This window comes from Erythrolamprus reginae, chromosome 1 (genome assembly GCF_031021105.1).
Source record: "Erythrolamprus reginae isolate rEryReg1 chromosome 1, rEryReg1.hap1, whole genome shotgun sequence".
In the NCBI taxonomy this organism is placed as follows: domain Eukaryota; kingdom Metazoa; phylum Chordata; class Lepidosauria; order Squamata; family Dipsadidae; genus Erythrolamprus; species Erythrolamprus reginae.
The window spans coordinates 28,679,566-28,702,452 of NC_091950.1; the positions used below are offsets into that span (position 1 = coordinate 28,679,566).

General features: G+C 41.2%; 2 protein-coding genes across 4 annotated transcripts in view; one reads left to right on the forward strand and one right to left on the reverse strand.

The window, feature by feature from the left end:
• TPM4 (tropomyosin 4) overlaps window positions 1–13,464 on the forward strand; it is a 39,984-nt gene extending 26,520 nt beyond the window's left edge. For 2 of the 3 annotated variants that reach the window (XM_070748474.1, XM_070748465.1), the window contains 6 exons: window positions 519–636; window positions 2,665–2,735; window positions 4,171–4,246; window positions 9,434–9,496; window positions 9,598–9,667; window positions 12,201–13,464. In XM_070748474.1, coding sequence (XP_070604575.1) covers window positions 519–636; window positions 2,665–2,735; window positions 4,171–4,246; window positions 9,434–9,496; window positions 9,598–9,667; window positions 12,201–12,283 — 481 coding nt within the window. In that variant the 3' untranslated portion in view covers window positions 12,284–13,464. Of the gene's footprint in view, window positions 1–518; window positions 637–2,664; window positions 2,736–4,170; window positions 4,247–9,433; window positions 9,497–9,597; window positions 9,668–10,654; window positions 10,753–12,200 lie in introns of those variants that run through there. The other variant, XM_070748483.1, reaches the window with a different exon arrangement.
• Window positions 13,465–15,515: 2,051 nt separating this feature from the next.
• FAM32A (family with sequence similarity 32 member A) lies at window positions 15,516–22,202 on the reverse strand. Its single transcript, XM_070748498.1, has 4 exons — window positions 22,023–22,202; window positions 18,821–18,965; window positions 18,658–18,711; window positions 15,516–16,236 (listed from the first exon to the last, which is right to left on the reverse strand). The coding sequence occupies exons 1-4, from the start codon at window positions 22,097–22,099 to the stop codon at window positions 16,168–16,170; spliced, it is 345 nt and encodes a 114-aa protein (XP_070604599.1). The 5' UTR covers window positions 22,100–22,202; the 3' UTR covers window positions 15,516–16,167.
• Window positions 22,203–22,887: the final 685 nt, after the last annotated feature.

Genomic DNA, 22,887 nt, shown 5'->3' on the forward strand with positions numbered 1-22,887 from the left:
AACTACAGTCTACGCACTGTAGTGGAGACTGTAATGGCGGTGAGACAGTAGCAGACTGTGTCTGCTGTACTGGACGGTACAAAGCGATGGAAGGCGCCAGCAGGGGACGCCACATTATTACGGTACCGCTATGAACAGCTTTGAATGGTACCATATGTTTTTCCACCGTACCGTATGTAAACTTGACTACGCCTTATTTTCAGGGGGTGCCTTATATTAGCAAATTCTGCAAAACCTTTGACATGCCTTACTTTCGGGGTACGTCTTATTTCCGGGGAAACAGAGTAGAAGGTCTGCAATTTAGACAGACCAGCCAGGATTAAGTTCTATTATATACATAAGATTGGTCATATTTTTCCAGTTGTTGAACAGATGTGAACGTTGCTGTCCATGCAGGACTCTGCTGCCTCATTGGTCTTGTTAGATGCTCCAAATATGGATCCCACCAAGACACACGTAACATCTGTAGCCATCTTTTCCCAGAAGGCTTAAAAGTATATTTTTGGCTCCTTCCACAGAGGCATGAAGGTCATTGAAAACAGAGCTATGAAGGACGAGGAGAAAATGGAGATTCAAGAGATGCAACTGAAGGAAGCCAAGCACATTGCTGAAGAAGCCGACCGCAAATATGAGGAGGTAAGGAAGCAATGGAAACTGCAGTTTAATGTTTCCAAATGTAAAATAATGCACTTGGGGAAAAGGAATCCTCAATCTGAGTATTGTATTGGCAGTTCTGTGTTAGCAAAAACTTCAGAAGAGAAGGATTTAGGGGTAGTGATTTCTGACAGTCTCAAAATGGGTGAGCAGTGCAGTCAGGCGGTAGGGAAAGCAAGTAGGATGCTTGGCTGCATAGCTAGAGGTATAACAAGCAGGAAGAGGGAGATTGTGATCCCGCTATATAGAGTGCAGATGAGACCACATTTGGAATACAGAGTTCCCTCAATTTTCGCGGGGGATGCGTTCTGAGACCGCCTGCGAAAGTCAAATTTCCGCGAAGTAGAGATGCGGAAGTAAATACACTATTTTTTTGCTATGAACAGTATCATAAGCCTTCCCTTAGCACTTTAAACCCCTAAATTACCATTTCCCATTCCCTTAGCAACCCTTTAGATTATTACTCACCATGTTTATTTATTAAAGTTTATTTAAAAAAATATTTATTAAAGGCAGACAAAAGTTTGACGATGACATATGACGTCATCGGGTGGGAAAAACCGTGGTATAGGGAAAAACCCCACGAAATATTTTTTAATTAATATTTTTGAAAACCGTGGTATAGACTTTTTACGAAGTTTGAACCCGCGAAAATCGAGGGAACACTGTACTGTGTTCAGTTCTAGAGACCTCACCTACAAAAAGATATTGACAAAATCGAATGGGTCTAAAGACGGGCTACAAGAATGGTGGAAGGTCTTAAGCATAAAACGTATCAGGAAAGACTTCATGAACTCAATCTGTATAGTCTGGAGGACAGAAGGAAAAGGGGGGACATGATCGAAACATTTAAATATATTAAAGGGTTAAATAAGGTTCAGGAGGGAAGTGTTTTTAATAGGAAAGTGAACACAAGAACAAGGGGACACAATCTGAAGTTAGTTGGGGGAAAGATCAAAAGCAACATGAGAAAATATTTTTTTACTGAAAGAGTAGTAGATCCTTGGAACAAACTTCCAGCAGACGTGGTTGGTAAATCCACAGTAACTGAATTTAAACATGCCTGGGATAAACATATATCCATCCTAAGATAAAATACAGAAATACAGTATAAGGACAGACTAGATGGACCATGAGGTCTTTTTCTGCCATCAGTCTTCTATATTTCTATGTTTCTATCCTAAGAGAGAGAGGGGGGGGACATTTTGGAACAGTTTGGAGCAGGGATAGATTCCTGGGCATCTGTCACGCTACAGGGCATTCTGAGAGTTTAAACTTATTTGAAAGTTGGCAGGCACACTTGCCTTAAAAGAAACAAAGAAAAGGTTGCAAACTCAAAATGCTATACATCTCCCCAGCCTATTTTGGTGGAATCACAGCCCAGAGACGAAGCTCCTGGGTTTTTTTTCTCCCTGCAGGAAGCCTCAGGCTTAATTCCTCCAGTTCAAAACTGCCTCTGGCAGAATGTCTGGAAAATCCTTGCTCTGCTCGAAAGATCTGGAGTAAGAGATAAAACTTGGCTAGACAAGTCACAAAGTGGGTGGGGATTAGGGTAAATTTCCCAAGAGCCTGAACTGCGGTTTCAAAGGCAGCTCTAATGAACAAGCTGAGTTTCCACGATGCCCCGAACCTTAATTTTATTTTGAATTTGAATTCCTGTGCTTCTCGTGAGCCTGATTTGCATGTTCTCTTTGGGACGTGCTCCAATCTGTGTTGCAAATTTAGAACTTGACATTTCAAGTTAAAGCACGAGAACAGCTTTGATAGAAAGCATTATTTGTCACTCGGCCATCAAACAGAATCACCGAGAAAATATCAGGGTAATCAGCGTTTCACCACTGCAGCTGGACTGTAATGTTCCAAGGAAGTGCCAATTTTATTTAAGCACCAGTTCTCTGTTTTTGAAGTGTAGAGGAGTGCAGATGTCAACCATAATAGATGCCTTATGTTGGAACTCTGTTGTTTGGGGCACATAGTGATGGTTGTGTTTTTCTTTCTAACTTTCTCCAGGTTGCCCGTAAGCTTGTCATTCTGGAGGGAGAACTGGAAAGAGCTGAAGAACGAGCTGAGGTGTCTGAACTGTGAGTTGATCACTGCCTATCAGAAATCTGATTAAAGCAAGAAACTCATTAGTCACCTGCATAGTAACTTCTAAAAAGTGCTTGAGGGCATCCAGGATGATCATCTTTCCCAACCTGTGTTCTCTAGGCACTTTGCAGTTGCTGTAATTTCTGGGCCACTTTTAAAGGGAAACTCCATGTGGAACATCACAGCTAATAATTAGGGCTGTTGGACACAAGTTGGTTGTGCCTTTCAGCTGTCTGAGTGACTGTCTGAGCTCAGTTTGCTAGGGAAGGTTTGCCTATTTGCCAATGACTCTAAGGTGTGCAATAGGGTTGATATTCCTGGAGGTGTCTGTAATATGGCTAATGATTTAGCTTTACTAGATAAGTGGTCAAAGCAATACTCAGATTGAGGCTTCCTTTTCCCCAAGTGCATTATTTTACATTTGGAAACATTAAACTGCAGTTTCCATTGCTTTAATGATTTTGATGTTGCCTTGCATACCGAAGTTTAAAATAAGAGATTAGCGCTGCGTGCCGAGATGATGCAGTGTGGAACAAAGGAAAGAATGCGTTCCGAGACCACCCGCAAAAGTTGAATTTCCGCGAAGTAGAGATGTGGAAGTAAATACACCATTTTTGACTATGGACAGTATCACAAGCCTTCCCTTAACACTTTAAACCCCTAAATTGCAATTTCCCATTCCCTTAGCAACCATTTAGATTAATACTCACCATGTTTATTACAGTTTATTAAAAAATATTTATTAAAGGCGGACTAAAGTTTGGTTATGACATATGACGTCATTGGGTAGGAAAAACTGTGGTATAGGGGGGAAAACCGCAAAGTATTTTTTAATTAATATTTTTGAAAAACCGTGGTATAGACTTTTTGCGAAGTTTGAACCCGCGAAAATCGAGGGAACACTGTATATACATTTAGCAATTCTTTATTCCAATTATCAGTGGCCTTAGCCGGAGACCATAACACCAACCAATCTGGATCCTCATTTTACCAAACTCTAAAAATGGAAAGCTGAGTCAACCTAGAGCCTCATTAGCATTGAACTCCTGTCTGTGGGAAGAGTCAGCCTGCAATATTGCATTCTAACCACTGTGCCAGTGTGACTCTTATATTTAGGATAATCCCTAACCTATGAGAGCAGGTCTTCTTTAATATATGCTGAAATCGCATCTTTTCCCTCAGGACTTGGGAGAGGGAGGCTACTGATAACACAGGAATTATTTTAATTTTCCCCACACCTAATAATGTTTTCATTATGGGTTGTCTTGAGATATTTACATAGAGAAATGCTGGATATGTATAAATTACAAAATAGGTGAAACAATGGATCAATAAAGAGGTTCTTAAGACTTCTAAGGGCAACAATATTTTCATTTAAGTAGTAGATGAGCTGACAGTGGGGTTGTTTTGTTTTTTTTATTTGTGTAGGAAATGCAGTGACCTGGAAGAAGAACTCAAGAATGTCACCAACAATCTGAAGTCTCTTGAGGCTCAATCAGAGAAGGTTAGTGGTTCCTAACCTTTTAAGAGTCAGAAAATGGGTTTCTGTGTGTTTTTTTAAAAAAGATTCAAGAATAGATCGTCTCTATAGGCCTCTGCTCTAATAACACAGATCTACCAAAAAATATTTTTTGTAATCATCTTAGTTGATCTTGGCATCAGCCAACTTGAGTCTATGGAAAAGGGTGGCATTGAAGTAATAATAATAATAATAATAATAATAATAATAATAATAATAATTATTATTATTATTATTATTATTATTATTATTAATTACATTTGTATGCCGGCCCTCTCCGAAGACTCGGAGTGGCTCACAAGTGGCTTATAACCCTGAAGTGATGACTTTCAAATCAATGGCCTGTTGATGTATTTTGAATAGATGATTATCCAATAGATGGCATTTAGTATTTTTATATGTCTATTCATTAGCATATGGAACTCCCTTAAAAAAAATCAGACTGCAGTAGAGGCTAATCAACTGTGACATCAAGTTAATATAATAATAATGATGATGATGATGATGATGATGATAATAATTATAATAATAATAATAATAATAACAATAATAACAACAACAACAACAAAAATGAGCCGGGGTGGCGCAGCAGGTAGAGTGCTGTACTGCAGGCCACTGAAGCTGACTTGTAGGGTCAGCGTTTCAATCTCATCACCGGCTCAAGGTTTACTCAGCCTTCCATCCTTTCGAGGTGGGTAAAATGAGGACCCGGATTGTGGGGGCAATAGCCTAGCTCTGTTTAAAAAAGTGCTATTGCTAACATTGTAAGCCGCCCTGAGTCTAAGGAGAAGGGCGGTATAAAAATTGAATAAATAAATAAAATCAATAAATAAACAACAACAAAAAAAGACAGCAGGGATAAACATCCCCCCCCCCCCATTGCATCATTAGCAACATCTCACACAAGACTATTTTGATCTTTGTAACCAAACAACCCATCACTTAGTGCAGTGTTTCCCAACCTTGGCAACTTGAAGATATTTGGACCTCAACTCCCAGAATTCTGGGAGTTGAAGTCCAAATATCTTCAAGTTGCCAAGGTTGGGAAACACTGACTTAGTGGATGAATTGGCAGGTTTTCTAGGCATGGAGGTTTAGTGAAAGCCACAAATGGAGGTTTGAGTGCTTGATTTCAAATCAGATTGAAATCAAGGATCAGCCATAGAAGCTCACTCGATCACTGCCTCTTGTCCCCGTGGAGATACAGCTAGAGAAGAATTATATGCATTATGAGCAATATTGCATACCGGTAGCGAAAATTGAGCTGCATGTGCAGTTTAGCTTCTGCTGCGGGCACCCATGCGCATCCCAGATAGATTTTGTTTCTGTGCATGTGCAGGAAGCAAATTCTCACGAGGGGATGTACATATGTGAAATTTGGGCAATTTTTTGCTCATGTGCATACAAAGAAAAATCACCAAAATCTCGCATGCGCATACCAGATTTTGCTTCCTGCGCATGCACAGAAGCAAAATCTTGCTAGGACACATGTGTGCACCTGCTGCAGAAGCAAAGCTGCATGCGCAGTGCACTGGTATTGGAGGAGTCAGGAATCTGCCCCTAATTATGAGCTCTTCTTAGAGCTGCATAGCATCTCCGGAACTGCTTTCTACTGCACGAATCCCAGCGGCCGATAAGGTCCCACAGAGTTGGCCTTCTCCCGGTCCTGTCGACTAAACAATGTCGTTTGGCGGGCCCAGGGGAAGAGCCTTCTCTGTGGCGGCCCCGGCCCTCTGGAATCAACTCCCCCCAGAGATTAGAACTGCCCCCACCCTCCTTGTCTTTCGCAAATTATTTAAGATCCACCTGTATCACCAGGCATGGGGGAACTGAGACACCTCCCCAAGGCTTTTATATTCATGTTTGGTATGTGTGTGCTGCATGGTTTTAAATGATGGGGTTTTACATGTTTTTAATATTAGATTTGTTTCATTGTAATATTGTTTTATTATTGTTGTGAGCCGCCCCGAGTCTTCGGAGAGGGGCGGCTTACAAATCTAAATAATAATAATAATAATAATAATAATAATAATAATAATAATAATAATTTATTAGATTTGTATGCCGCCCCTCTCCGAGGACTCAGGGCAGCTCACAACAACAATAACAATACAGTGCAAATCTAATGATTAAAACTATAGTTAAACCCACTATCATTAAAAACAATCGATGCTACGCAATCATAACCATACTCAAATCTTACTAGTCAGAAGGGGGTACATTAATTCCCCCATGCCTGGCGACATAAATGGGTCTTCAGTGTCTTGTGGAAGGCGAGGAGGGAGGGGACAGCTCGAATCTCCGGGGGGAGTTGATTCCAGAGGGCCGGGGCCACCATAGAGGAAGGCTCTTCCCCTAGGTCCCGCCAGGGACCCAGAGAAGGCCAACTCTGGTTGTTAAGGGAATGTGGCTTTCCCATTGGCTCTGCTTGTCAGAAGATTGCAAAAATGGTTCTAGGATACTGCAACTGTCATTAATATGAACCACTTGCCAGGAATCTGAATTTTGATCACATGACTATGGGGATGCGGCAGTTGTAACTTCGAATCATCACTAAATGAACTGTTGTAAGTTGAGGACTACCTGTAGATGTTCTCCAGGTTTGTTCATGGGTCATCAAGTCTTTCAACAATCTACTCTTTGCCAGGGTTCTGTCCAAACGGGTCAACGATCAGAAATTTAAAAAGCCACACATGCTTGCAAAAGTTGATCATAGCAAAAACCTATTGGTAAAACAAGTTCATGCAATAAACTGGTTAACTCTAAAGAATTCCATGCTAGCAACATTCCTGGCTAATGAGCCAGAGATAAGAAAATTCCTGAGCCAGAGAGTCATACATCTCAGTCCTTGAAAAGTTTCTGGCGATTTGCCTGAAACTTAAGGATTCAGTAAAACTTTACAAAACATGAAACTGGCAGGGATGACAAAGATCAGGAATCAGAAAGTCCTCTCAGCTTCGGTTCTCCAACCGCCATGATACAAACATTTTTCACAACCCTCACTTTTCCTCAGACTGTCCCTTATACAGTGGTACCTCGGTTCTCAAACGCCTTGGTTTTCGTACATTTCGGATACCGAACAAAATTTTCTGCAAAAATTTGCTTCAGTATCCGAACAAAAATTCGGATACTGAACAGAAAATTTTGTTTACTATCCAAAATGTAAGATCTGAGGGGATGAGGTGAGAGGGAATGGGATCCGGAATCCCGACATGCCCCTCCTGGCCGCCCTCTTAATAGCCTCCCAGTCTCTACCTTGTAACTGCTCCAAGCTGCAGGAAGGGTAGGGCTGGCTGCAATACCGGCAGCTTCAGGGGGCTCTTTTCCTCAGCGGTTCAGTTGGTTACCTTCAGGCAGCTGCCCCAACTTTTTCTTTCCCGGCGGCAGCGGCTCCAGCGGCTCCAGCGGCTTCCCTTTGAGGAGCAGCAGCAGCGTCAGGAACGTCACGTGATGAAGGGAAGCTGCCGGAGCCGCTGCCGCCGGGAAAGAAAAAGTTGGTGCAGCTGCCTGGAGGTAACCAACTGAACCGCTGAGGAAAGTAGCCCCCCGAAACTGCCAGTATTGCAGCCAACCCTACCCTTCCTGCAGCTTGGAGCAGTTACAAGGTAGAGACTGGGCGGCTGTTAAGGGGGCAGTCAGGAGGGGCGTGTCGGGATTCCGGCTCCCATTCCCTCTCACCCTGTCCCCTCAGATCTTTATCCCATAGGAAATGGAGGAAATACTGTAGATTTAATTGGTTCCAGCAAGTCAATGGGCTGGGAACCAATTAAATCCATTTCCATTGTTTCCTATGGGATAAATTAATTCGGTTCTCGACCAAATCGGTTCTCGACCACACTTCTGGAACGGATTGTGGTTGAGAACCGAGGCACCACTGTATACTGACAAGGCATGGCCATGTGTCCCATAGAACTACTAATGCCAAGAACCATGTCTAGACACCGTCCTCCTAACTCAGGCATCTAATAGGGGATGGCCTCCTCCTCTGATCCCCCATCGTCCTCCTCTGACTCACTCAATACCATAACTGGGGGTGCTACAGTCTCTGGTGGGTCCCCAGTAACTAACTCCCCCTCAATCTAAGTCTTGGGTGACAAAATCACAGGCCTAGGATACCAATACGCATCCATCTCCTGGTCCTCAAAATCTGTGAGCCGCATGTAGCCAAAAATGTCCCTTGGCGAGCAAGACAATTGTTAAGTGAATTTTGCCCCATCTTGCGATCTTTATTGCCATAGTGGTTAACTGCATCATTGCATTTGTTAGGGTAGGAACATGATTGTTCAGTCAATCCGGCTTCCTCATTGACTGCTTGTGAGAAGGGTCGCAAAAAAGTAATCACATGACCCCCGAGATTTATCCAACCGTCATAAATATGTGCCGTGTTTCTAGTAACAGTTTAATTCTTCTGTTTTGATTCTTCTTCGTCTTTAAATAATGTTGCTGACATTTAGTGAGCCAATATGGGAAGTTCAGGGTTCTCAGTAAAAGAGGGAGTTGATGTCCATGGACTTCCTCATAAGAGCGGGAGTGCCAAACTCAAGGCCTGCAAGCCAAATCTGGCCCCCTGCAAACCACAAAGCACTGGCCCATGGTGAGCTCCTCACAACTTCAATTTTTGGCCACAACGGCCTCCTGCAGCCCTCTGCCAGGGAAAACGGAGCTTGGGGGCACGTATGGCCCTGCGAGCTTTATTTTCTCTGACAGAGGGTTGTAGGCGGCCAAAAAATGGAGCTCACGGGGGCCATAGAGCCCTCCCCCATTAAGCTCTATTTTCATTAGCAGAGGGTGCAAGAGGCCATTGTGGCCAAAAATAGAGCTCACGGGGGCTATGCACCCCACTCCAAAGCTCCATTTTCTCTGGCAGAGGGTGCAGGGGGCCGTTGCAGCCAAAAACGTAACTCAGGAGCCTATTTTCACTGGCAGAGCACTCTGGGCATGACAGATACACCCCCCCCCCAGCACGAGTGACATGAGGCTGCCTCCCCCAACAAAGTCAAACACAACCCTGATGCGGCCCTCAATGAAACTGAATTCGACACCCCTGTCCTCACAAGGAAGTCCAGTATATAAATAATTAAGAAATGAGATGGTTTCAGTCCCTTTTTTTTCTTCAATTCTCCCTCTCTCCTCTTACAAACCAAATGGTTGATGTTAACCTTGTTTTCACAGTATTCTGAAAAAGAGGACAAGTATGAAGAAGAAATCAAACTTCTGACTGACAAGCTGAAGGAGGTGAGTGAGGCCAGGGATCCTGTTCCCTTAGAATTGGGAGGAGGAAAAATGACGTCTGATCCGAAGTGCAACCTTTTCATTGCTGTAATCTCTGTTCTTAGGCTGAAACACGGGCTGAGTTTGCAGAGAGAACAGTTGCTAAACTGGAAAAGTCCATTGATGATTTGGAAGGTATGGGCTAAAGTTTTTGAAGCTTGGGGTGGAAAACTGTTAAAGGGGCACTGTTTGCATCATTACATTTCTGTGGAATTGGCCTCCAACCATGGCAACTTTAAGAGTTGTGGACTTCAATTCCCAGAGTTCCTCAGCCAACTGGTTGAGGAATTCTGGGAATTGAAGTCCATAGCTCTTTAAAGCTACCAAGGTTGGAGACCCCTGCTCCAGAAGGTTTTTTCCTGCCCTAGAGTGGCAGCCTCGCTCAGCACCCGGCGCAATTTAACACTGCACCTGAGGATAAGTATAAGTAAGATTAAACATTTCTAATCTTTGATGTCAATCGAGCCGCTCCGAGTCCTCGGAGAGGGGCGGCATACAAATCTTAAAAATTATTATTATTATTATTATTATTATTATTATTATTATTATTATTATTAATTTGATTGGTTGGTCTTCAGGGGTGAGCCAAGCTCGTTCTTTGCAATTTGCCTAGCTTTTGGATTTTTTTAAAAAAATAATGTAATAATTTAATGAAAGATCCAAGAGCTCAAAGTAGCACATATAATATTGAATAGGGGAGTATAACATGTTTTGAATTACAGTTATTTTGAAGGCATAGTACCTTTCGATGTCAAAACAGCTGTCTCAAATTTGAAATATCTCTAATTTGATTATTTTGAAATGTTTAAGCTTTTGAAACAACCTTCTCTGGGGTCCAGAAAAATCCAGGGAGGGCGATTATGATAAGCCAGTGTAAGCAGCTCAATTTTAAAACGTCCTTCACGCTCTAAAAATTGAACATTTAATCTTTCCAACATTCCAAACTTTCCGTTGCTGAAATTTTCATTTTCATGTTCATCTTGCATTTCATTGTTTTAACATCCATTTCTTTCCCTTTCTCTTTCCACCTCGCCTTGCTCTGTGGCAACATCTCTGAACTTGCCTATGCGCCTGTTCCTTCGTCATTTCATCCTGCTTCTCTCGCCACACTTTGCCCTGCAGACGAGCTATATGCTCAAAAGTTGAAATACAAGGCCATCAGCGAAGAATTGGACCACGCACTCAACGATATGACTTCCTTGTAGTAGACAAATACAACGGAGCTTTCTGTCCTGCTGGCTTCTTTCTGCTAAGCAGCTTCTGCTTTCTTTCTTTTTTTTCCTCTGTGTGCTTTCACGAGTTTTTTTCTGTAAAAATTTGCACTTTCAGGACATCTTTTCTCATTTGTTGTTTTATGAAATACAGTGATACCTCATCTTACAAACGCCTCATTATACAAACTTTTCGAGATACAAACCTGGGGTTTAAGATTTTTTTGCCTCTTCTTACAAACTATTTTCACCTTACAAACCCACCGCTGCTGCTGGGATGCCCCGCCTCCGGACTTCTGTTGCCAGCAAACCACCCATTTTTGCGCTGCTGGGATTTCCCTGCTGGGATTCCCCTGCAGCATCATAAAAACACGGAAGTCCGGAGGTGGGATTTCCCAGCGAGGGGAGCCTCAGTGAAATCGTAGCATTGCAAAAACACAGAGGTCCGGAGGTGGGGTTTCGAGGACTTCGGTGCTTTTGTGATGCTGCGATTTCACTGATGCTCCCTTCACTGGGAAACCCCACCCCCGGACTTCCGTTGCCAGCGAAGTGCTCGTTTTTGCGATGCTAGGATTCTCCTGCTGGGATTCCCCTGCTGGAATTCCCCTGCAGCATCACAAAAACAGAGAAGTCCGGAGGTGGGGTTTCCCATGGAGGGGAGCCTCAGGGGAATCCAAGCAGTGCAAAAACGGGGGCTTCGGCTGGCAAAAGGGGTGAATTTTGGGCTTGCACGCATTAATCGCTTTTCCATTGATTCCTATGGGAAACATTGTTTCGTCTTACAAACTTTTCACCTTAAGAACCTCATCCCAGAACCAATTAAGTTTGTAAGACAAGGTATCACTGTACAAGGTATTTGTTTCTTGCTTCCTGTATAAAACGATAGCCTCTTTCACATTAGCTTGAACACTGATTCAACAGAACAATACAGAGTTGGAGATTATTTATGTAATTCTGAAAATTAAAAAAAAATCATTTTGCATTTGGATCTGGAAATCACCCTAACCCAATGAAATCGGGGCGTTTTGTGGGCAATTCAGTCTGGAGTTTTCCTTTCTTTGGGGAGTGTAAAATCTATCTCCAGGGGTGTGGGTTGGGCTTTGGTGACCTTTGGCCAGTGTTACAACTGTGACTCTTAAATCTTTCACTGATTCAGTTCCTGTAATAAAGGGTTGTGGCACCTTTATTCCTCCGGATGTCAGGCTTCCTGGGTGTTTCTTACTTAAATTTCACCATCCCAGAACCAGCTTCTCTCCTTCAGCTGGCTCTTTGGTATGAATGTATCAGGGACAAAAATAACATTTAAGATTGAGGGGAAATATGTAAATGGAAGGAACAGGGCAGTTTTTAAACAGAGGCCACTAAAATTGGAGCGTGAATTGGAATGTGAATTCAGAACCAGTCCTATTCTTTTGAATTGTTTTTTCCTTAATATTTTTTCCCCCCATTCTCACCAGAAAAAGTTGCTGTAGCGAAAGAAGAGAATTTGACTCTGCACCGAACGCTGGATCAAACCCTCTGTGAACTGGGCAGCATATAAAATCTGTGGGGGGAAGCACCCAGAGTTCGAAGGTCAAGGAACCCTAAACAGTCACGGTTGGATTGGCAGCTTCTTTTTTTCCTAAGCCCACTTTTTTCCTCTTCTTTTCTTTCACATTCTGCAAAGAGCAAATATGGGACCAAATCTTTTATCCTCCCCACTTTGAAATATTAAGGCTTTAGGCACAAACTGAATGTAGGCTTCTATTCTTACCCTGTCCTATATGACAAGCACATTGTGAAACTGGAAAAGTTGTCTTTTTTTAATCTTTTTTTCCCCTTGTACGTGGATCTTTCCAAGGTGCTAGGCCCATCCAGTACTGGAAACATACAATCCATATGTGTTCTGCAGAAAACTTTTTGTTTTGTTTTGCCAGTAAGAATCTTTTCCATGGCGGTTTGCAGCCCAAAACACATTTGCCCTGTGTGTGTGTGGATCTGGATGGAAACTCTGTGGTTAGTCTCATGTCCTTGGTTTGTTTTAAGCAGTGCCAGAGAATCTTTTCTGCCTGAGATTCCTGGGTGCTACTGTGGACAAGGGAAATTTCCTTGTAAAAATGTAACAGAACATAATAAAGTAGCCTGCACATTCCTTAGGCAGTTCAAGGCTGGAATCACAGTTCTATCAGTACAACTGGAATAGAGGGAGATATCTCCCCACCCTACCTCCAATCCTTGCAGATTTCCTCCAAATCTCTTCCAGAGCTGATAGGGAATAGGGGCACACTAACTTGAAAGGAAGGGCTGGGCTGTTCTCTTAGACAAATGGGCTTTAATTCGCATAGCACTGGATTCCACTGTGGGTGCCTTAATTAAAAAGGCTGCAACTTTTTTTTTTCTAGTTTAGACCAATGCTTCAAATAATGCCTTTTTTGGTTCATCTCCTTAAAGATTTCAGATGCAAGGAGAAGAAAACCCACATTTTCCTGTTGTTCTACTTCTTTGTGCTCTGATAGGAAAAGAGTTGCTTGTGATTTTTTTTTTTTTACTTCTGTATTTATTCAATTTTGCAAGGTGGGAATTTTTTTTTTCCAAAAAAACCCAATTATTAAAACTGTATTAAAACTTTCTAAAGCTCCTGTAAGAGAATCCTGTAACATGATTTTTGATCTAATAATACTTTTTTAAAAAAAGTACACATATTCTTTCATGTGGCATTCTTAAATAAATACAAAAATGACAGCCGGTGAAGAAAGCTTTGTTGATAAGCAGGAATAGAAGAGAAAAATGATCTCTGAAGCCAACCTCAACAGATATGAGGTTTGAGGTCTGCTGAACAAAATACGAATGGGGAGAGAAGAGCATGAAATGGTCTGTTCAGTAACTGGTTTTTGAACTACAGTGATACCTCTACCTAAGAATGCCTCTACTTACGAACTTTTCTAGATAAGAACCACCCATTCAATATTTTTTTGCCTCTTCTCAAGAACCATTTCCCACTTACAAACCCGAGCCTCCGAAACTGTAACCAGAAAAGGCAGGGAGAAACCTCCATAGGGCCTCTCTAGGAATCTCCTGGGAGGAAACAGGGCCGGAAAAGGCGGGGAGAAGCCTCCGTGGGGCCTCTAGGAATCTCCTGGGAGGAAACAGGGCCTCCACCCTCCCTGTGGTCTCCCCAATCGCACACATTATTTGCTTTTACATTGATTCCTACCGGAAAAATTGCTGCTTCTTACAAAACTTTCTATTTAAGAACCTGGTCATGGAATGAATTAAGTTTGTAAGTAGAGGTACCACTGTACATGGATTCAGAGGCTAATTTAGCACCTTTTAACAAAGCTGAAATGGGCATATTTAAAATGTGTGTGGCTCCAGGTACCACGTTTTTCCCAAAATAAGGCAAGATCCTGTATTAAATTTTGCTCCAAAAAACACATCAGGTCTTATTTTCAGGGAAATGTCATACTAAATGTGTCCATCTGGTTGACGATTTTAACTGGGACTTATTTTGGGGGTAGGGTTTATATTACAAACATCCTGAAAAATCATGGTAGGGCTTATTTACAGTTAACTGTTATTTTCGGGTAAACATGGTAGTAACTGGCAGACCCATTTTGTAGCAATTGGCATGTTTGCAGAACTAGAGAGAATGTGTGAAAATACAGAAAATGCTCAACTTTAATACAACTTTAAGCACAAATTTTCTGTTGTTATGCAAGATTATGTGAATTTTGCCCCATTTTATGAACTTTCTTGCCACAGCTGTTTAGTAACATGGCTATTAATTAGTATTTATTATATGCATTATTTAGTAACATGGCTTCCCCATTGATTTTGCTTATGAGACGTTTGCAAAAGGTGATCATGTAACACAGACAGACACACATACACTGGACACCACAATCATAAATATGAACCATTTGCCAAGCATCTGAATTTTAGTCACATGACCCTGGAGATACTGCAATGATCATGTGAAAAACAGTCATAAGTAATTTTTTTCAGTGCCATTGTAACTGTCACTAAATGAATAGTTGTAAGTTGAAGGCTATAATGAAAGAATGTTGTTTTAGAGGCACGGTCCAAGTTTACAAGAGGTGCCTGGTAATTCAAACAGCAAAAAGGCCATTTCCACTGCCATAACAATGGTGGGCCACTCCCAAGTTCCACCTTTTGGAATAGTGAACCTTGCCAGCTAAAACCATTTACACGTGGAAATGTCAATTAGCACATCTATTATTGCCCGTTTTAATTTGTCCTGTCCATTTCCTCACAGCAGAAAACCCAACAGTCCAGGACCATCGTCAGATAATTGGAAATGTGCAACTGTGTGACCCTTCTCAAACTACTGAAAGGATTGCTTTTAAGTAAAATGCACAAAATTAGAACCTTCCTGTCTTAGCACAAAACATAGTTGGAGACAAGGGAGAAGATAAGTCCTCTTATGGCTTGAAAAATCAGCTTCTTCCAAAGTTTTTTCACCCTGCATTTTGACGCATGGTTTCACCAATCCACCCATTTAGACGCATGGTTTAAGACTGGCACTTGGACACTGCAGAAGTGTGAATGCAGCACACAAAGTGTGTCTTTTCTTGGGGAAAGGAATGGCTGCTGTAAAGTATTACATAGAGGTATATATATTTAATATTCTCGAGGCCCTAAATGGTGTACCACTCTAATACACTTCTACATCTTAGGTCAAGAGGGAAACCCCACATGGGATCAACAGACTTGGGTCTAAAACCAACTGAAGGAAGATAAACGTTAACAAGATCATAACAGTTCACAAAAACTACAAGACCAAAAACTGCACATATATTTGCTGAGATATAAACTGGGTTTACATTACATTTAATTTTTGTTTCTGGAGCTTAGGTTTAAAATTAAACATTGGTGCTACAAAATCAGAATGATTATCCTGTCATTACCCTACATGGGAGCAGGCATCAAGTGGGTAAGAATTAAAATAATATTGCTGGTTTTACTAAATTCATTGTTTCAATATCATTTTTTGCAGTGGTATTTAGCTTTCAATATGCTATAGGCTCACTGTTTATAATCAAGATACATGTTTTTAATTAGTTTATTAAAACAAATGTTCATCATGTAAATCACAATATGGAGAATACAATGGTCCTTCGAGTAGATGAAGCTGGGAGTCATTAGAATTGTCTTCTACAAATAATATTTCTTAAGAAATATTGAGATTACATACCAAGATGGTCAAGCCTTGTGCAACAATAAAGCAGAAATAACTTAAACAGCTAATTGCCATTTACTCAAAGTAATAGGTGCTATGTGCTTCTATAAAAGCAAGTTTAATCAAGAAAAGGAAGTTACAAGAAAACAGCAATTCTGCCAAAAGAACTGCAGCTCAACACCACTGTCTGTGCTCATTTCAGAAACAAAGATTGTATAAGAAGAAAATGTTGATGGAAAAGATGCTCATTTAGTCCAGCTGACTTTGGGGATGTCATAATGCTCAGTCAGAGTGTCCAAGTGTCTATTAAAATCCTAGGAAAGAAAAAGAATATTAATCGGAAGCAAGAACCTATTCCTTTACAAATACACTACAAATAAGGTATCCAGATTCGGCAAAGATCTATTTGAATAAATCCCTCTGATTTCAGTGAATCTAGCTTGTATATATTCAATCTAAATTAATCCAAAATAATAATTAATAATAATTTAATAATAATTTATTAGACTTGTATGCCGCCCCTCTCCGAAGACTCGGGGCGGCTCACAACAGCAATAAAACAGTAATACAAATCTAATAGTTAAAACTATGACTAAAACCCCGCTATCTTTAAAAAAAAACACCATACAACCACAACCACACATAACTCTCAATGGTCAGAGAAGGGGATACATTAATTGTCCCATGCCTGGCGACATAGGTAGCTCTTCAAGGTCTTGCGGAAGAAACTTTAAATATATTGGACACAATTTTTCTAACAACCTAATCACAAGGATGTACATTTGGAAGTAAAGAGAAAAGAGCTCAGAAAAATAGCGCTGATGTTATGTGTAAACTGGCTCTGGGAGAGATCCAATGACGAGCATGCAATTACAGGAAGTTACATATCGTTGAACCACACTGAGGATCCCACCTTATTTGGCATGAAATGAAGGGATGGAGAATTGATGTTTGCCCCAACTACTGGACAACTTGACTTTGCAAAATTAGGCTGGGCCTTTCTTAAATATTTGGAAGGTGGTTAAAGACTGCTCTTCTGCCGAGAGCTCAAGGAGGAAAAGGGGCTACAGATAATTCTGGACTTAACAATCACAGTCGGGACTGGAATTTCAATCCCTAAGTGATGGGTTGCTAAATGGGTCATCATGTAACTAAATCGAATGTAATTAATATTTTACCATTGTTAATCAAATAGGTTGTTATGGCTTCTCCAACTGATTGTCAGCTGGGAAGAACTGTGAGGGCAACACGTTGCAACCATTGTAAATGTAAGCCAGTTGCCAAATGCCTGAATTGTGACTGCTGGGTGGTGTCATAGTTGTATCTTTGAGGACGGACATAAATTACTTATTACTGTCATAACTTTGCACCATTGTTAAACAGTTACAAATTGAGGACTGCATGTACAGTGGGGCAGTTGTAGCTCATGCCAGCTTTTATTTGTGTGATTTTTATTGCTTGTTTTTAATTGTTTAAATGATTGTGGGTTTGGGTTATGAAACTATTGACTCCTTTGACTGAGCTCGCATACAAATTTCAGTAAACATATTTCAAAAGGAATAGATCAGACAAAATGGATGGAGCAATGGTGTGAAATGAAAGGGCACATATGTTTAGGGATCCAGCTACCTGAGCACAAGGTTGAGACAACAGCACCATACAAGGAAAACTATGATATTTTTATAGACAACAGAAAATTTAAATAATGCCTTCCATCAGCCAGATTAGAAAACCTTCCAGGAAGAAACACACAGGGGATTCAACTTATCCACACTCCATATAACCAAAACTTCAAAGTGCCCAAGATTATTCATTAGTTTTCTGACTTTCATTTTCTAAAATGTTGAAAAGAAACAGATTGTTTACCTATATCTAATCCTAACCAGAAGGGTAAAGATGGCTGAAGATGTGCATACTTTAAAAGCCTATAAAGATTTGTCAAACTCATTATCAGATGGGATAGTCTTCACTTTGGTTCCAGAGGTCAAGAAATGATGGGTTTTAAATTTATTTCATTTTAAAACGGACATTAATTGGACATCAGTTCCTAAAAATAAAACACTGTTCAGTACATTGTACACAACTCAGAGCTTGTCTTTGAGGAATACGGATTATTTAAAAATAAATAGAATTTTATTGGCCAAGGGTAATTGGGCACACAAGGAATTTGTCTTGGTGCATATGCTCTCAGTGTACATAAAAGAAAAAGATACATTTGTCAAGAATCATGTGGTACAACACTTAACAATTGTCATATATAAATAAATAAAATCAGGCAGATTGCCTAAAATAGATTCTTTTTATCTAGAAATGTTTAAACGAAGATTGAATAGCCATATTTTAGAAATGCTGTAGGTTTATAATCCTGCACTGGATTGTAGGTTGGATTGGATTATCTCAAAGATCTTTTTTATATTCTGTGTTTTCTCTAATGATTAATGTTCAAGAAAGAATGGCCTACTAGAGAAACCACTCAGGCTGTATTATAATCCTGAAGGATGTGAGGAGAGATTGAGGGGGAAATTGATTAACCTTCTTTTGCGAATAGTTTAGGTCTAATAGCAGTTTGCAGTATAAGAGATAACATCTTAAGTCTACATCTATCCACAGAGGAAAATTCTCATCCATATTTTCTCCTCCTTAAAAGCATCTTCAGTTGGGTTATATAGCATATTAAGCCATAACAATAGTTTGTCATTATGCAAGAACATGTAGCTCCCAAAGCAAGAACTTACCGCTACTCTCTGCTTGTGGGTTTTGGATGCTTTTTTCAAGATTCGTTCTATTTGCTAAGAAATAAAAAGAGAGTTAATGGTTACATTTTATCAAGGAACATTTCTGTTCCCCTTAACCCAAACTCTCTGTGGTAGCCTCTTTCACTCTTAGATAGACACCAACCCGCTTTTCCTGCATTTTTTCATAGGCCAACTGCGCTGGAGTACGTTTGTCCAGAGCCCGCTTCTTCTCCTCTTCTTCCTCCTGGTTCTTGCTGCTCACAATCTGGTCTACAATCTTGCTTTTTTCTTTATCTTTCTTCTTCTTTCTAAAAAAAAGGAGCATTCAGATAAAGTAAAATTCTTTCACAAAGCACAATTGGGGGGAAAAAAGAATACAATTTTTCTATATCTTCACCCATACTCTTTGATTTGGATTTTCTTGTTAGAGGAAAAGGTCAAATTGGAACACTGGTACAAAGAAGCCCTGATCAAGCCTGAGGATAACCTTGTCTTTAGAGTAGAAATGGGGAATTTAAAACCCTTTTGCTAATTGTGAATCATAGCTCTGCTTCTTAACTTTGAGGAGCGGAATTAAGCATTTTCAACTTTAAAAAAACACCAAATTTTCAAATGCATTGCCTCTTTGTCCTTTTAACATGCAGGTGATTATACAGTGTTCCCTCGACTTTCACGGGGGTTGCGTTCCAAGACCGCCCGCGAAAGTCGAATTTCCGCGAAGTAGCGGTGCGGAAGTAATAACACCATCTTTGGCTATGGACAGCCAAAAACTACCCCCACACACCCTTTTTCAAGGCAGCGCAAGGAGCCGGGCTTGAAGTTGGGGGCAGGGAGCGACAAAAGTGCGGAGGCCGGCAAAGATTGTTTTGAATGTCGGCTGCCCCCGCCCCCCCCCCGCGCCCCCGGCCCCCTCGCCGCTACCCCCTGCCCGCCCGATCCGCTCCTCTCACCGGCTTTCTTGGGACACAGGTCCTCCTGCAGCAGCGCTGGCGGCTACGGCTTCTCATCCTCCTCATTCGGCCGCTAGCCGCTCTGAGAATGCCCGCCCCACCCCTCTCACAGTCCCTTAGCTGAGAGCGCTTTCGTCCCAGCTATCAGCGAGGGGGCTGCCGGAGAGGTGGGGCAGGCGTTCTCACAGAGAGGGAGGGAGAGAGGGAGAAAGAGAGAGCGAGAGCAAGAGGGGGGAGAGTGGAAGGTAGAGAGAGAGAGAAATGATAGAAAAAAGGGGAGAAAAAAAGAGAAATCAGAAAATGATTGAAGCAGAGAATGACAGGAAAGAAAGAAAGAAAAAGAAAGAGAGAGAAGTGACTCTTGGTGATGATGTATGATGTCATCGGGTGGGAAAAACCGTGGTATAGAAAAAAAACCGTGGAGTATAGCTGTTTCGTGAAGTTTGAACCCGCGAAAATCGAGGGATCACTGTACATGATCGAAACATTTAAATATGTTAAAGGGTTAAATAAGGTTCAGGAGGGAAGTGTTTTTAATAGGAAAGTGAACACAAGAACAAGGGGACACAATCTGAAGTTAGTTGGGGGAAAGATCAAAAGCAACATGAGAAAATATTATTTTACTGAAAGAGTAGTAGATCCTTGGAACAAACTTCCAGCAGACGTGGTTGGTAAATCTACAGTAACTGAATTTAAACATGCCTGGGATAAACATATATCCATTGTAAGATAAAATACAGGAAATAGTATAAGGGCAGACTAGATGGACCATGAGGTCTTTTTCTGCCGTCAGTCTTCTATGTTTCTATTAATCACCCTTAACAACAACAACAACAAGAGGTGGAAGGGACCTTGGAGGTCTTCTAGTTCAACCCCTTGCTTAGGCAGGAAACCCTACACAACTTCAGACCGATGGTTATCCAACATCTGCTTAAAAACGTCTAGTGTTCGGGCATTCACAACTTCTGGAAGCAAGCTGTTCCACTGATCAATTGTTCTAACTGTCAGGATTTTTCTCCTTAGTTCTAAATTGCTTCTCTCCTTGATTCTGGCCTTCTATTGTGGGTGGTGGTCCTGGGGACTCTGTTCTTTATATATACAGTATATAATTATAATTATAAATTGTAGTTAAGTGAGCACAAATTTAAAAATTAAGAGTGAATTTAAAAATGTTTTGGCTCAGATGACAGAATTAGAATGTAAGATGAGTTATAGTAGGGTAAAAGTGTACAGTATACCACAATTAAAAGACAATTTTTATTTATTAATTAGATTTCTATGCCACCCTTCTCTGCAGATTCAGGACGGCTCACAACAAAATTAATATAACAATACAATATATAAGAAATCTAATTTAAAATTGGATCTAAAACCCCAATACGTTAAAAACAATAATCCACATTCATAAATATATACTTTATTGCCATTGTCAATACAATGATTTGTCATTGACAACGAAAGTCACGTGACATCCAGAGACTAGTCCCACCACACAATAGAAACAGAAGATTGACCGCAGAAAAAGACCTCATGGACCACCTAGTCTGCCCTTATACTATTTCCTGTATTTTATCTTAGGATGGATCTATGTTTATCCCAGGCATGTTTAAATTCAGTTACTGTGGATTTACCAACCATGTCTGCTGGAAGTTTGCTCCAAGCATCTACTACTCTTTCAGTAAAACAATATTTTCTCATGTTGCTTCTGATCTTTTCCCCAAATCAGAAATAAAATAAATTGCCCCACCCACCACAAATTCTCCATCCTGAACCACCCAAACATATGCACAACAGACCAAGTAATCATCCCATGATGAATACTTTAAAAAGGGGGGGAAACATAAGATATGGGATACTATAAGAATATAATGCTAGTAATATACTATCAGTCTGGTTAGTATAAAAGTTTAAGAGATTTAAAATCACTCAAATGAAGATTTAGAGGGAGAGAGAGGAAATAGGTAGAGGGAGGTAGAGGTGGGGTGGAGAAAGGAAGGACGAAAGGAAGGAGGTATAGAGGGTATAGAAGGTAGATGGAAGAGATGGAGGGAATAGGAGGGGAGTGAGAAAGAAATAGGAATGTAGATTGATAATTTCATCAATATGACAAAGATGTTGAACTGCATAGAGATACTGTATAATGTATGTTATGGAAATGTTTGTATGGCATATGCAGTGACGTGTGAATATGGAAGTAACAAAAATAAAAAAAAATAAAATGAGCACTCTGTCCTTGTTAGGGCTTCCTGACAGAGGACCAAAGCTAGAAATTTAAGATTGTATTCTTTCCTTTGGGCTCAAGACAATAGTAAGACCTGCCTCCCCAAAAGAGTGGGGCGAGTTTGGAATTAAAAAAAACACCACCAGCGTCTCCGCGGCCTGTGCCATTTCTGCCTTAGCAAGCCCCCCCCTCACCGTTTCCCCGCAGAACCGGCGTCGGTGCCCCCTTTCAAACGCAGAGCGCCTCGCTGGACAACTTCGTACTCCGACATCCCCCCGTTTTCTTTCAGCTCGTCGAAGTTTTCCTTTCCTCTCTCGGGGGACCTGTGTGGACAAGGCTGAGAAAATATTTCCGGGTTAAACCGAACCAAACAACAAGTAACCTCGGAATGAGTACCCGGGCGGAACTCTAAAACCACAGAACGGCCGTCTCTTTACCCATAGAGAGTGAAATTCTAGAGCGGCTTCAGGAATGAATCACCGGCGTACAAGGTACTGTACATTTGCTGTTTGGAACGTTTAAGAGAAGCAAAAGGGAAACGCAGTGGAACTTCGGGCAAAGGGGATGCTTTATCTGAGATTCTTAGATAGATAAATCGGGGTGATAGTTAGACCTTGGCAACTTTAAGACTTGTGAACTTCAATTCCCAGAGTTCTTCAGCCAGCAAAGCTTCCTGAAGAATTCTGGGAGTTGAAGTCCACAAGTCTTAAAATAAAGCTGGTCTTCACTAGATCTGTAACTTCATCCTGTGTTTTAGCCTCTAGCCCCCTAATCATCCGGGTTGCTTTTCTCTGCACTCTTTTCCCAGAGTCTCAACATCTTTTTTATAATGTGGAGTTTGGAACCTGAGTGTTTTAAGTGTACTACACTGCAGGGTTGCCATCAGATGCTTGCACTCACAGCCCCTCTATCATTGCTCATTGGAGGCTGTTGGGGTATGAATGGGTGTCAACAGACTCAAACTCAACCCTGATAAGACGGAGTGGCTGTGGGTTTTGCCTCCCAGGGACAATTCCATCTGTCCGTCCATCACCCTGGGGGGGGGGGGGGAATCATTGA

Bases quoted from the DNA above. Each gene is read 5' to 3' on its own strand.
- FAM32A (XM_070748498.1), bottom strand. From the start codon at position 22,099: ATGTCGGAGTACGAAGTTGTCCAGCGAGGCGCTCTGCGTTTGAAAGGG. The intron at 18,966-22,022 runs GTGAGGGGGGGG...CCTTTTTTTTAG, and splicing joins GCCGGTTCTGCGGGGAAACG to AAAGAAGAAGAAAGATAAAG. The intron at 18,712-18,820 runs GTTGGTGTCTAT...TTTATTTCTTAG, and splicing joins AAAAAATGCAGGAAAAGCGG to CAAATAGAACGAATCTTGAA.